This window comes from Salmo salar, chromosome 09 (genome assembly GCF_965601325.2).
Source record: "Salmo salar chromosome 09, fSalSal1, whole genome shotgun sequence".
NCBI classification, from domain to species: Eukaryota; Metazoa; Chordata; class Actinopteri; order Salmoniformes; family Salmonidae; genus Salmo; species Salmo salar.
The window spans coordinates 47,430,001-47,443,829 of NC_138299.1; the positions used below are offsets into that span (position 1 = coordinate 47,430,001).

Sequence of the window (13,829 nt, forward strand, 5' to 3'; positions counted from 1 at the left end):
AGTAGTAGAAGTAGTAGTAGTAGTAGTAGTAGTAGTATAAGTAGTAGTAGTAGTAGTAGTAGTAGTAGTAGTAGTAGTAGTAATAGAAGTAGTAGTAGTAATAGAAGTAGTAGTAGTAGTAATAGAAGTAGTAGTAGTAGTAATAGAAGTAGTAGTAGTAGTAATAGAAGTAGTAGTAGTAATAGAAGTAGTAGTAGTAATAGAAGTAGTAGTAGTAATAGAAGTAGTAGTAGTAATAGAAGTAGTAGTAGTAATAGAAGTAGTAGTAGTAATAGAAGTAGTAGTAGTAATAGAAGTAGTAGTAGTAATAGAAGTAGTAGTAGTAATAGAAGTAGTATAGTAATAGAAGTAGTAGTAGTAATAGAAGTAGTAGTAGTAGTAATAGAAGTAGTAGTAGTAGTAGTAGTAGTAATAATAATAATAATATTGGTAGTAGTAGTAATAATATTGGTAGTAATAGTATTGGTAGCAGTAGTAATAGTATTGGTAGCAGTAGTAATAGTATTGGTAGTGGTAATAGTATTGGTAGTGGTAATAGTATTGGTAGTGGTAATAGTATTGGTAGTGGTAATAGTATTGGTAGTAATAGTATTGGTAGTAATAGTAATAGTAGAGGTAGTAAAATAAGTAGCAGTAATAGTAGTAGTAGTAGTAATAATAGAAGTAGTAGTAATAATAGAAGTAGTAGTAATAATAGAAGTAGTAGAAGTAGTAGTAGTAGTAGTAGTAGTAGTATTGGTAGTAGTAGTAATAATATTGGTAGTAGTAGTAGTAGTAGTAATAATAATAATAATAATAATAATAATGGTAGTAATAGTATTGGTAGCAGTAGTAATAGTATTGGTAGCAGTAGTAATAGTATTGGTAGCAGTAGTAATAGTATTGGTAGTCGTAGTAGTATTGGTAATAGTATTGTTGTAATAGTAGTAGTAATAGTATTGGTAGTACTAGTTGTAGTAGTAGTAGTGATAGCACTAATAGTAGTGGTAGTAATAGTAATAGTATTGGTAGTAATAGCAGTAGTAGTATTGGTAGTAATAGAAGTAGCAGTAGTAGTATTGGTAGTAATAGAAGTAGTAGTAGTAGTAGTAGTGGTAGTACTAGTTGTAGTAGTGATAGTAGTAGTGGCAGTAATATTATTGGTCAGTGTGTGCTGTTCCTGTACTGCCATTGCATTGGTGTGAATGGGTCCAGACAGTGTGTACTGTTCCTGTACTGCCATTGCATTGGTGTGAATGGGTCCAGACAATGACGACATTGTAGACTTACTCAGGGAACACAGCAGAGCCCAGGTGAGACAGCTCCTCATCCTCTATGGTGAAGCCATTACAGTTTACCTACAGGGGGAGGTAGAGAGACAGGTGGGAGAAGGGGGGGGGGTCGAAGGGGTACAGGGGGGAGGTAGAGACACGTGGAGAGAGAGAGAGAGAGAGAGAGAGAGAGAGAGAGAGAGAGAGAGAGAGAGAGAGCAGATGTGTAATGCCGAATATCTCTACTCCTCGTGGTAGCACACAAGAAATGTAAGTGGTCTGTCCTGACTACTGTAAGGAAACTAAAGGTTAAAGGTCAGGTCCCTCAGGGCTGTCCTGACTAATGTAATGAAACTAAAGGTTAAAGGTCAGGTCCCTCAGGGATGTCCTGAGTGGGTGAGAAGTCTGTGGTGTCATGGAGGCATTCAGGGGATTATGTCTGTGTGTTAACAAGACAGGTGGAGAAAGAGACAGAGGGGAGGGGAGAGATATACAGAGAGAGTGGAGAGAGACGGAAAGAGAGGTAGAGAAAGAGACGAAAAGAAAGAGAGACGGAAAGAGGTAGAGATAGAGACGAAAAGAAAGAGAGACGGAAAGAGGTAGAGATAGAGACGAAAAGAAAGAGACGGAAAGAGGTAGAGATAGAGACGAAAAGAAAGAGAAAAAAATGAAAAGAGGGAGAATGACAGAAAGAGGGAGAGAGAGCTGACAGCCAATCTAGAGCAACCAGGAAGTCAAAGCGCTGACATTGCACTGTGAGGCCACCTATGAGTTAGTGTGTCTAACAACAAACTCAAAGTCTTCCTGACTTCAGAGTCTTGTAAGGCTCCTTGATGTTGTAGGCATTGATAATGAAGGGGGCCGTGATTTTTTTACTGATTGGTTCTCCTCTATGTCTCTCACTCAAACACCCACATAGACAACCACACACACAATCCAAACAAAGTGAGATCTCAACCTGCAGGAAAGAAAAACAATGTTGAGAGAACTAATCAAAGATTCGCACATTTCAGTTTGAACACTGCATTTACAACGGCCTCCTGTCCAGATCAGTGTGTCACAGCTCTCCAACCCGTGTCCCACGTGAGTCGCGTCAGCCAGGCTACCCGTGGACCACGTGAGTCGCGTCAGCCAGGCTACCCGTGGACCACGTGAGTCGCGTCAGCCAGGCTACCCGTGGACCACGTGAGTCGCGTCAGCCAGGCTACCCGTGGACCACGTGAGTCGCGTCAGCCAGGCTACCCGTGGACCACGTGAGTCGCGTCAGCCAGGCTACCCGTGGACCACGTGAGTCGCGTCAGCCAGGCTACCCGTGGACCACGTGAGTCGCGTCAGCCAGGCTACCCGTGGACCACGTGAGTCGCGTCAGCCAGGCTACCCGTGGACCACGTGAGTCGCGTCAGCCAGGCTACCCGTGGACCACGTGAGTCGCGTCAGCCAGGCTACCCGTGGACCACGTGAGTCGCGTCAGCCAGGCTACCCGTGGACCACGTGAGTCGAGTCAGCCAGGCTACCCGTGGACCACGTGAGTGGAGTCCGCCAGGCTACCCGTGGACCACGTGAGTGGAGTCAGCCAGGCTACCTGTGACTGTGACCACAGCAGTAGTGATGATGCAGAGCTGCTGTAACATAGATGTATAAAACTAGATCCTATCCTCCTTACCTGTCCAAAGAGCACAGTGAGGGTTTGGTCATCAGGGAAGTCTATGTGTCTAGAGTAGAAATGATGCAGTGCTGCTATATCCGTCTGGTTCATCTCATTCTTCTCACTGTCCAACTTATCCAGGTCTGACAGAGAGGAGAGAGAAAGGGGAGAGAGGAGGTGGTGGAGGGGGAGGAGAGATAGGGGAGAGGGGAGAGAGGTGGTGGTGGAGGGGGAGGAGAGGGAAAGGGGAGAGAGGTGGTGGTGGAGGGGGAGGAGAGATAGGGGAGAGGGGAGAGAGGTGGTGGTGGAGGGGGAGGAGAGATAGGGGAGAGGGGAGAGAGGTGGTGGTGGAGGGGGAGGAGAGGGAAAGGGGAGAGAGGTGGTGGTGGAGGGGGAGGAGAGGGAAAGGGGAGAGGGGAGAGAGGTGGTGGTGGAGGGGGAGGAGAGATAGGGGAGAGGGGAGAGAGGTGGTGGTGGAGGGGGAGGAGAGATAGGGGAGAGGGGAGAGAGGTGGTGGTGGAGGGGAAGAAGAGAGAAAGGGGAGAGAGGTGGTGGTGGAGGGGGAGGAGAGGGAAAGGGGAGAGGGGGGAGAGGTGGTGGTGGAGGGGGAGGAGAGGGAAAGGGGAGAGAGGTGGTGGTGGAGGGGGAGGAGAGGGAAAGGGGAGAGGGGAGAGAGGTGGTGGTGGAGGGGGAGGAGAGAGAGGTGGTGGTGGAGGGGGAGGAGAGAGAAAGGGGAGAGAGGTGGTGGTGGAGGGGGAGGAGAGGGAAAGGGGAGAGAGGTGGTGGTGGAGGGGGAGGAGAGGGAAAGGGGAGAGGGGAGAGAGGTGGTGGTGGAGGGGGAGGAGAGAGAAAGGGGAGAGAGGTGGTGGTGGAGGGGGAGGAGAGGGAAAGGGGAGAGAGGTGGTGGTGGAGGGGGAGGAGAGGGAAAGGGGAGAGAGGTGGTGGTGGAGGGGGAGGAGAGGGAAAGGGGAGAGAGGTGGTGGTGGAGGGGGAGGAGAGAGAAAGGGGAGAGAGGTGGTGGTGGAGGGGGAGGAGAGGGAAAGGGGAGAGGGGAGAGAGGTGGTGGTGGAGGGGGAGGAGAGAGAAAGGGGAGAGAGGTGGTGGTGGAGGGGGAGGAGAGGGAAAGGGGAGAGAGGTGGTGGTGGAGGGGGAGGAGAGAGAAAGGGGAGAGAGGTGGTGGTGGAGGGGGAGGAGAGGGAAAGGGGAGAGGGGAGAGAGGTGGTGGTGGAGGGGGAGGAGAGAGAAAGGGGAGAGAGGTGGTGGTGGAGGGGGAGGAGAGGGAAAGGGGAGAGAGGTGGAGGGGGAGGAGAGGGAAAGGGGAGAGGGGAGAGAGGTGGTGGTGGAGGGGGAGGAGAGAGAAAGGGGAGAGAGGTGGTGGTGGAGGGGGAGGAGAGGGAAAGGGGAGAGAGGTGGAGGGGGAGGAGAGGGAAAGGGGAGAGGGGAGAGAGGTGGTGGTGGAGGGGGAGGAGAGACAGAGAAACATGAATCTTCCCATTTCAGGTCATACGCTGAACAACAATATAAACTCTACATGTAAAGTGATGGTCCCATGTTTCATGAGCTGAAATAAAAGATCCCAAAATTGTTCCATACGCACAAAAGCTTATTTCGCTCAAATGTTTCTGCACAAATTTGTTTACATCCCTGTTTGTGAGCATTTGTCAAGATAATCCATCCACCTGACAGGTGTGGTATATCAAGAAGCTGATTAAACAGCATGATCATTACACAGGTGCACCTTGTGCTGGGGACAATAAAAGGCCACTTTAAAGTGTGCAGTTTTGTCACACAACACCATGCCACAGATGTCTCAAGTTTTGAGGGATCGTGCAATTGGCATGCTGACCTCAGGATTGTCCACCACAACTGTTGCCAGATAATTGAATGTTAATTTCTCTACCATAAGCCGCCTCCAACGTCGTTTTAGAGAATTTGGCAGTACATCCAACCGGCCTCACAACCTAGACCACATGTAACCACGCCAGCCCAGGACCTCCACATACGGCTTCTTCACCTGCGGGATCGACTGAGACCAGTCACCTGGACGAAACTGTAGGTTTGCACAACTGAAGAATTTATACACAAACTCTCAGGAACTGTCTCAGGGAAGCTCATCTGCATGTTCGTCGTCCTCACCAGGGTCTTGACCTGACTGCAGTTCAGTGTTGTAACCGACTTCAGTGGGTAAATGCTCACCTCTGATGAACACTGGCACGCTGAAGTGTGCTGTTCATGGATGAATCCTGGTTTCAACTGTACCGGGCAGATGGCAGACAGCGTGTATGGAGTCATATGGGCGAGAGGTTTGCTGTTGTCAACGTTGTGAACAGAGTGCTCCATGGTGGCGATGGGGTTATGGTATGGGGCAGGCATACGCTATGGACAATGAACATAATTGCATTTTATCGATGGCAATTTGAATGCATAGAGATACCGTGACGAGATCCTGAGGCCCATTGTCGTGCCATTCATCCACCACCATCACCTCATGATCACCATCACCTCAGCATGATAATGCACAGCCCCATATCGCAAGGATCTGTACACAATTCCTGGAAGCTGAAAATGTCCCAGTTCTTCCATGGCCTGCATACTCACCAGACATGTCACCCATTGAGCATGTTTGGGATGCTCTGGATTGACGTGTATGACTGACTGTTCCAGTTCCCGCCAATATCCAGAAACTTCGCACAGCCATTGAAGAGGAGTGGGACAACATTCCACTGGCCACAATCAACAGCCTGATCAACTCTATGAGAAGGAGATGTGTCGCGCTGCATGAGGCAAATGGTGGTCACACCAGATACTGACTGGTTTTCTGATCTACGCCCCTACTTGTTTCTTTTTTGTTGGTACATACAGCATCTGCATATCTGAATTGCCAGTCATGTGAAATCCATAGATTAGGTCCTTAGAAATGTATTTTAAAAAATTGACAGATTTCCTTATATGAACTATAACTCAGTAAAATCGTTGAAATTGTTTGGTTTATATTTTTTGTTCAGTGTACTATACTCGTCTAGAACAAAACATATGAGTCAGATGTTTTGTTATTGGCACAATGAGGATACACCTAGACTAGCCTGGACCCAGATCTGGCTGGGCTTGTCAACTACATTGCTGTTGGCATAAGAGCCTGCTGAAGGACATCAGCCAGGGGGGGATACGTTCTTGGAAGGGGGGGGGGGGGCTGGAGGCTGTGCACCTGCTAGACCATGTGACAGGTATGAGGGGTCATGATATATGCCAGCAGCCTGTTGTCTGTGCAGAAACCCTAAAGGCCTCCACCTCTATGTACAGCTAGACTAGAGGAACAGAGAGGCCTCCTCCATGTTGGTCTAGTCCCACACAGACTCAGCCTATCCTCCCCTCTCTCAGTATGTACAGGCCAGGATACAAGTATGTGTGTATCCTCTCCTTCCTCATTTGGCAGTGAGCATGTACTATAGATCATCTATTAATAGTTCTACTGCAGGTCACACCACGTGACTAGCTCTAGTTCTACTGCAGGTCACACCACGTGACTAGCTCTGGTTCGACTGCAGGTCACACCACGTGACTAGCTCTGGTTCTACTGCAGGTCACACCACGTGACTAGCTCTGGTTCTACTGCAGGTCACACCACGTGACTAGCTCTGGTTCGACTGCAGGTCACACCACGTGACTAGCTCTAGTTCGACTGCAGGTCACACCACGTGACTAGCTCTAGTTCGACTGCAGGTCACACCACCTGATTAGCTCTGGTTCGACTGCAGGTCACACCACGTGACTAGCTCTGGTTCGACTGCAGGTCACACCACGTGACTAGCTCTGGTTCTACTGCAGGTCACACCACGTGACTAGCTCTGGTTCTACTGCAGGTCACACCACGTGACTAGCTCTGGTTCTACTGCAGGTCACACCACGTGACTAGCTCTGGTTCTACTGCAGGTCACACCACGTGACTAGCTCTAGTTCTACTGCAGGTCACACCACGTGACTAGCTCTAGTTCTACTGCAGGTCACACCACGTGACTAGCTCTGGTTCTACTGCAGGTCACACCACGTGACTAGCTCTGGTTCTACTGCAGGTCACACCACGTGACTAGCTCTGGTTCTACTGCAGGTCACACCACGTGACTAGCTCTGGTTCTACTGCAGGTCACACCACGTGACTAGCTCTAGTTCTACTGCAGGTCACACCACGTGACTAGCTCTAGTTCTACTGCAGGTCACACCACGTGACTAGCTCTAGTTCTACTGCAGGTCACACCACGTGACTAGCTCTAGTTCTACTGCAGGTCACATCAAACAGCAATCACCAACTCTGAGAGGCTGCTGCCTATATTGAGACCCAATCACAGGCCACTTTAACAATGTTGGCATTACTCATATGTATATACTGTACTCTATACCATCTACTGCACCTTGCCTATGCCGCTCGGCCATCACTCATCCATATACTTATATGTACATATTCTCATTCACCCCTTTTAGATTTGTGTGTATTACATATTTGTTGGGGAACTTGTTAGATACTACTGCACTGTTGGAACTAGAAGCACAAGCATTTCGCAACACTCGTATTAACATCTGCTAACCATGTGTATGTGAGCAATAACATTTTATTTGATGACATCTATACAAGCAATATGCTCCGATTTTTACCTCAACATAGTGTGACATACAGTTGAAGTCGGAAGTTTACATAAACTTAGGTTGGAGTCATTAAAACTCATTTTTCAACCACTCCACAAATTTCTTGTTAACAAACTATAGTTTTGGCAAGTCGGTTAGGACATCTACTTCGTGCATGACAAGTAATTTTTCCAACAATTGATTACAGACAGATTATTTCACTTAACTCAGTGTATCACAATTCCAGTGGGTCAGAAATGTAAATGCACTAAGTTGACTGTGCCTTTAAACAGCTTGGAAAAATCCAGAAAATGATGTCATGGCTTTAGAAGCTTGTGATAAGCTAATTGACATAATTTGAGTCAATTGGAGGTGTACCTGTGGATGTATTTCAAGGCCTACCTTCAAACTCAGTGCCTCTTTGCTTGACATCATGGGAAAATCAAAAGAAATCAGCCAAGACCTCCACAAGTCTGGTTCATCCTTGGGAGCAATTTCCAAATGCCTGAAGGTACCACGTTCATCTGTACAAACAATAGTACGCAAGTATAAACACCATGGGACCACGCAGCCATCATACCGCTCAGGAAGGAGATGCGTTCTGTCTCCTAGAGATGAACGTACTTTGGTGCGAAAAGTGCAAATCAATCCCAGAACAACAGCAAAGGACCTTGTGAAGATGCTGGAGAAAACAGGTACAAAAGTATCTATATCCACAGCAAAACGAGTCCTATATCGACATAACCTGAAAGGACGCTCAGCAAGGAAGAAGCCACTGCTCCAAAACCGCCATAAAAAAAAGCCAGACTACGGTTTGCAACTGCACATGGGGACAAAGATCGTACTTCTTGGAGAAATGTCCTCTGGTCTGATGAAACAAAAATAGAACTGTTTGGCCATAATAACCATCATTATGTTTGGAGGAAAAAGGGGGAAGCTTGCAAGCTGAAGACCACCATCCTAACCATGAAGCACGGGGGTGGCAGCATCATGTTGTGGGGGTGCTTTGCTTCAGGAGGGACTGGTGCCCTTCACAAAATGGATGGCTTCATGAAGAAGGAAAATTATGTGGATATATTGAAGCAACATCTTAAGACATCAGTCAGGAAGTTAAAGCTTGGTCGCAAATGTCTCTTCCAAATGGGCAATGACCCCAAGCATACTTCCAAAGTTGTGGCAAAATGGCTTAAGGACAACAAAGTCAAGGTATTGGAGTGGCCATCACAAAGCGCTGACCTCAATCCTATAGACAATATGTGGGCAGAACTGAAAAAGCGTGTGCGAGCAAGGAGGCCTTCAAACCTGACTCATTTACACCAGCTCTGTCAGGAGGAATGGGCCAAAATTCACCAAACTTATTGTAGGAAGCTTGTGGAAGGCTACCCAAAACATTGGACTAAAGTTAAACAATTTCAAGGCAATGCTACCAAATACTAATTGAGTGTATGTAAACTTCTGACCCACTGGGAATGTGATGAAAGAAATAAAAGCTGAAATAAATCATTCTCTCTACTATTATTCTGGCATTTCACATTCTTAAAATAAAGTGGTGATCCTAACTGACCTAAGAGAGGGAATTTTTACTAGGATTAAATGTCAGGAATTGTGACAAACTGAGTTTAAATGTATTTGGTTAAGGTGTATGTAAACTTCTGACTTCAACTGTGTGTACTATGTGGGGTTGCAATATTCTGGTAATTTCCCCCAAATTCCCTGGTTTTCCAGAAATCCTGATTGGAGCACTCCGGAATTCCTGTTCATTCCCTCATGATTCCGGGAATCTTCCAACTAGGATTTCTGAAACCCCTTTTGGGAGTTTTAGAGTTTTAGTACTATGTATCTAATCTGTGTACTTACGGGCTTCAAACTCACTGAGGAGTAACAGCCTCTCTGACTGTGTCCGTTCCGTTGTGGCTTTCTGGAGAAGACACAGACAAAGCAGAACACATTTAGGGGTTATAGATCCACACCCACCCACCCACACATACCCACCTGTTTCATGATGATCCTGGCCACCAATCTGACGGTCTCTGACGGACACCAGTTTTCCCCATAGGAACACATGGCTGTACACTCCAACTTGTGCATCGGCCAGTCTCCCTTCTACAGGTACACAGGTGTGTGTAAAGAGGCAGACAGAATATATTAGAGACGTGCTTTACTCAAGGACACAGAACACACAGTCTGCAGGCAAGCCATCTGATGTGCCCCCCCCTTGCCTTGGCAAACAAACTACTATCTATTCAAAACGTTTTCTGACAGAGAGCCAGAGGCATTATAGATCGTCATGGCAACCACCAGAACCATTTCTTGTCTGATTCACATATTCCTAAATGCTGTACTAATTATTATTATTATTATTTTTATTATTGTATTTTAGCAGACTGTTATCCAGACTTCTTCAGTATATATGGCCTATTCTGGAATCAAATCCACAACCCCTATCCTACACCCTGTTCCTGGAGAGATACCCTCCTGTAGGTTTTCATTCCAACCCTGTTCCTGGAGAGATAGCCTCCTGTAGGTGTTGACTCCAACCCTGTTCCTGGAGAGATACCCTCCTGTAGGTTTTCATTCCAACCCTGTTCCTGGAGAGATACCCTCCTGTAGGTTTGAACTCCCGACCCTAGTTGTAACTAACCTGGTTCATCTTATGAACCAGTTTATTATTAGGATCAGGAACTAGATTAGGGTTGGAATGAAAACCTACAGGAGGGTAGCTCTCCAGGAACAGGGTTGGAGTGAACACCTACAGGAGGGTAGCTCTCCAGGAACAGGGTTGGAATGAACACCTACAGGAGGGTCTCTCTCCAGGAACAGGGTTGGAATGAAAACATACAGGAGGGTAGTTCTCCAGCAACAGGTTTGGAGAGTCCTGGTGTAAACCTACAGGAGGGTAGTTCTCCAGGAACAGGGTTGGAGAGTCCTGGTTTAAACCTACAGAGGGTAGTTCTCCAGGAACAGGGTTGGAGAGTGGTGAGCCAGGTTTCGCAAAAGCATCTTAATAAGGCCAAGTTAAATCGCTAAAACCTTCGTAGAAGCATCGTTAATTCTCCAAGCTGTTTCCCCGAAACCATCATTATTAAAAAGTAGCACTTGAAAACCTGGTAATCTAACACCCGTCTCAGACCACTCCAACAGCTAAGTGCAGTCTTTAGAAGCTTTTTCTGCCCTCCCGTGACACTTTATACACAGATCTCCGCTAAACATGGATAAAACATGCAATTCTTTCTGTGACCAGGGAGGGGGAGCCAGACGTACATCTCCTTGGAAACCACACACTCATCGACTTTCCCGATCTTACACAGACAGAGGCAACATCCCAGGGGAGATCTTGTGGAATGCACTGTTAGCATTCAAGACTAACCGATTAAGTTTTTACAATCCATCCCGGCTGGGATCAGAGGAAGAATTCACTGCAGGGAAAAGCTGTAATAGACATTACTTTCCTGGACTGAGAACTGAGAGAGGCAACACCGACATACAAGTAATATACAGCTAGTACATTATTCATTTCCTCTGAAAGTGGCGCTGTGATTGTGTAAAGTGGTGGAAGTCAATGAGTATCGTAAGATGGCAAGTCTAATTTACAAACCCACTATCAATACTGTTCCCGGCACCGTCCACATCGGATGCTAATTGACAGCCTAGTTCATGTCTATTCCTGGTTGGTGATCTCTATAGTTTCAGGGTTGTGAAAGCCTGTGTTGACATATTCATAGAAAGATCGAATGGGAGAGGACTAAGATCATGTCATTGGCAGAAGTCCTGTGTTGTTATATTTCCCAGAAGCCCATTCATATTGATCTGCGGAGCTTCTCATCTCAATAGCTGTGTTGTATCCGGTCTTGATATCGTATCTTTTAACTACTTAATTTTCAACTTAGTCTAGTAAATAAAACAATTCATTAATTATTTGTGGCCTTGAAGTCATTTGGGTTTTTGCAGCTCCAGCACTAATGACTATTCAGAATGAAAACATAGTAATTGACAGTTGATTATACTAATTGTTGATACAGTAGTGATTCATGATCATTACACAGGTGCACCTTGTGCTGGGGACAATAAAAGGCCACTCAAATGTGCACTTTTGTCACACAACACAATGCCACAGATGTCTCAAGTTTTGAGGGAGCGTGAATTTGGCATGCTGACTGCAGCAATGTCCACCAGAACTGTTGGCAGAGAATTTAATGTTCCTTTATCTAACATAAGCCACCTCCGTTGTTTTAGAGAATTTGGCAGTACGTCCAATCGGCCTCACAACCGCAGACCACGTGTAACCACGCCAGCCCAGGACCTCCACATTCGGCTTCTTCACCTTTGGGATCGTCAGAGACTAGCCACCCGGACAGCTGATGAAACTCGGTTTGCACAACCAAAGAATTTCTGCACAAGCTCATCTGTATGCTCGTTGTCCTCACCAGGGTCTTGATCTGACTGCAGTTTGGTGTCGTATCTGACTTCATTGGGCAAATGCTCACCTTCGACGTCCACTGGCATGCTGGAAAAGTGTGCTCTTCACTGATGAATCCCGGCAAGATAGCGTGTATGGAGTCGTGTGGGGGAGCGGTTTGCTGATGTTAATGTTGTGAACAGAGTGCCCCATGGTGGCGGGGTTATGGTATGGGCAGGCCTAAGCTACGGACAACAAACACAATTGCATTTTATCTGTCGCAGTTTGAATGCATAGAGATATCGTGACGAGATCCTGAGGCCCATTGTTGTGCCATTCATCTGCTGCCATCATCTCATGTTATTTCAGCATGATAATGCACGGCCCCATATCGCCATCATCTCTACACAATTCCTGGAAGCTGAACATTTCCCAGTTGTTCCATGGCCTGCATATTCACCAAAATGTTAACTGTTGAGCATGTTTGGGATGCTCTGGATTGACGTGTAGGACAGCGTTTTCCAGTTCCCACCAATATCCAGCAACTTTGTACAGCAATAGAAGAGGACTGGGACATTCCACAGGCCACAATCAACAGCCTGATCAACTCTATGAGAAGGAGATGTGTGACACTGCATGATGCAAATGGTGGTCAAACCAGATACTGACTGGTTTTCTGATCCAGGCCTCTACTTTTTTTAAGGTATCTGTGACCAACAAATGCATATCTGCATTCCCAGTCATGTGAAATCCATAGATATAAATTAATTTCAATTGACTGATTTCCTTATATGAACTGTAATTCATTAAAATCTTTGAAATTGTTGCATATTGCATTTAGATTTTTGTTTAGTATACCTGCAGCACTCCAGGAACTGGGTTGCCTAGCCCTGTCCTACAGGGTTATTGAACACAGCCATGGGGCATGATGTTGTTTCAGAGGAAGGCCCAGTGCTGTTGAACACAGCTCTGTTTCAGAGGAAGGCCCAGTGCTGTTGAACACAGCCATGGGGCATGATGTTGTTTCAGAGGAAGGCCCAGTGCTGTTGAACACAGCTCTGTTTCAGAGGAAGGCCCAGTGCTGTTGAACACAGCTCTGTTTCAGAGGAAGGCCCAGTGCTGTTGAACGCAGCCTAGTAGTTGCGTTACACTGGTTGTGTGGGTTCACTATGACCTTTCCTTAGGGGGATCCATTTCTCTGGAACACACAAGCGCGCCACACACACACACACTTTCCCTGGGGCCTCGTTTATAAACGTTGTGTACTTACAAAATATACCCCAAAACATGCATGCGTCAGTTCAGGGAAAAAGTTGGCATTTATCAAAACTGAAATTAACGAGAGCATGTGTTTAGCTCTATGGTCTTTACACCGTACGCAGGCAGTAGTCTAGTGTTTTGTGAAAATGATCACATGCTTATTCATTACAATAAAAACAGGTAAATAACATAACAAGATGCAATCATTCGCCACTAGTGAGTAGAGACAATTTCTTGCATTTTTTTTTTTTGCACTCTAAAATAGTTAGAAATAAGCCAAGGCATCCATTTCCTTTCCACGATCATTGCAGAATAAATTCCTCACCTTTTTCTGACTGTGATGGTTTCATACTTATGAAGTAGCCTATAGGCCTACAATGTCCCAGCTTCTCATTTAATTGAAACGCACTTTACAGTAGAAAAATAGATAAAACTACTTCAAGTATTTTTTCTCTATTCGATCCGGAGCGCAGTTTAAAAAACCAGTAGAACAGAAGATTCCCATTTTATATGTTTTTGTCTGAATAATATCTCAAGTAAACAATATTTCAACAATATTACAATATTCAATATTTCGAATACATAGGCTTCTTTTATAAACATTTCAGAATGTACTTCGTATTTCATATTTCTTATTCCTTGTGTTTTTTTCTAGTAATAC

The 13,829-nt window shown here is 46.0% G+C and overlaps 1 protein-coding gene across 1 annotated transcript in view; it reads right to left on the minus strand.

Annotated features, from left to right (window-relative positions):
- LOC106611479 (N-lysine methyltransferase SMYD2-A) overlaps positions 1–13,829 on the minus strand; it is a 41,307-nt gene that overhangs the window by 11,404 nt on the left and 16,074 nt on the right. Inside the window, exons 3-6 of the mRNA XM_082955498.1 lie at positions 9,505–9,615; positions 9,370–9,430; positions 2,914–3,038; positions 1,270–1,337 (exon numbers count right to left, since the gene is read on the minus strand). Of these exons, the coding sequence (XP_082811624.1) occupies positions 1,270–1,337; positions 2,914–3,038; positions 9,370–9,430; positions 9,505–9,615 (365 nt within the window). The remainder of the gene's footprint in view (positions 1–1,269; positions 1,338–2,913; positions 3,039–9,369; positions 9,431–9,504; positions 9,616–13,829) is intronic.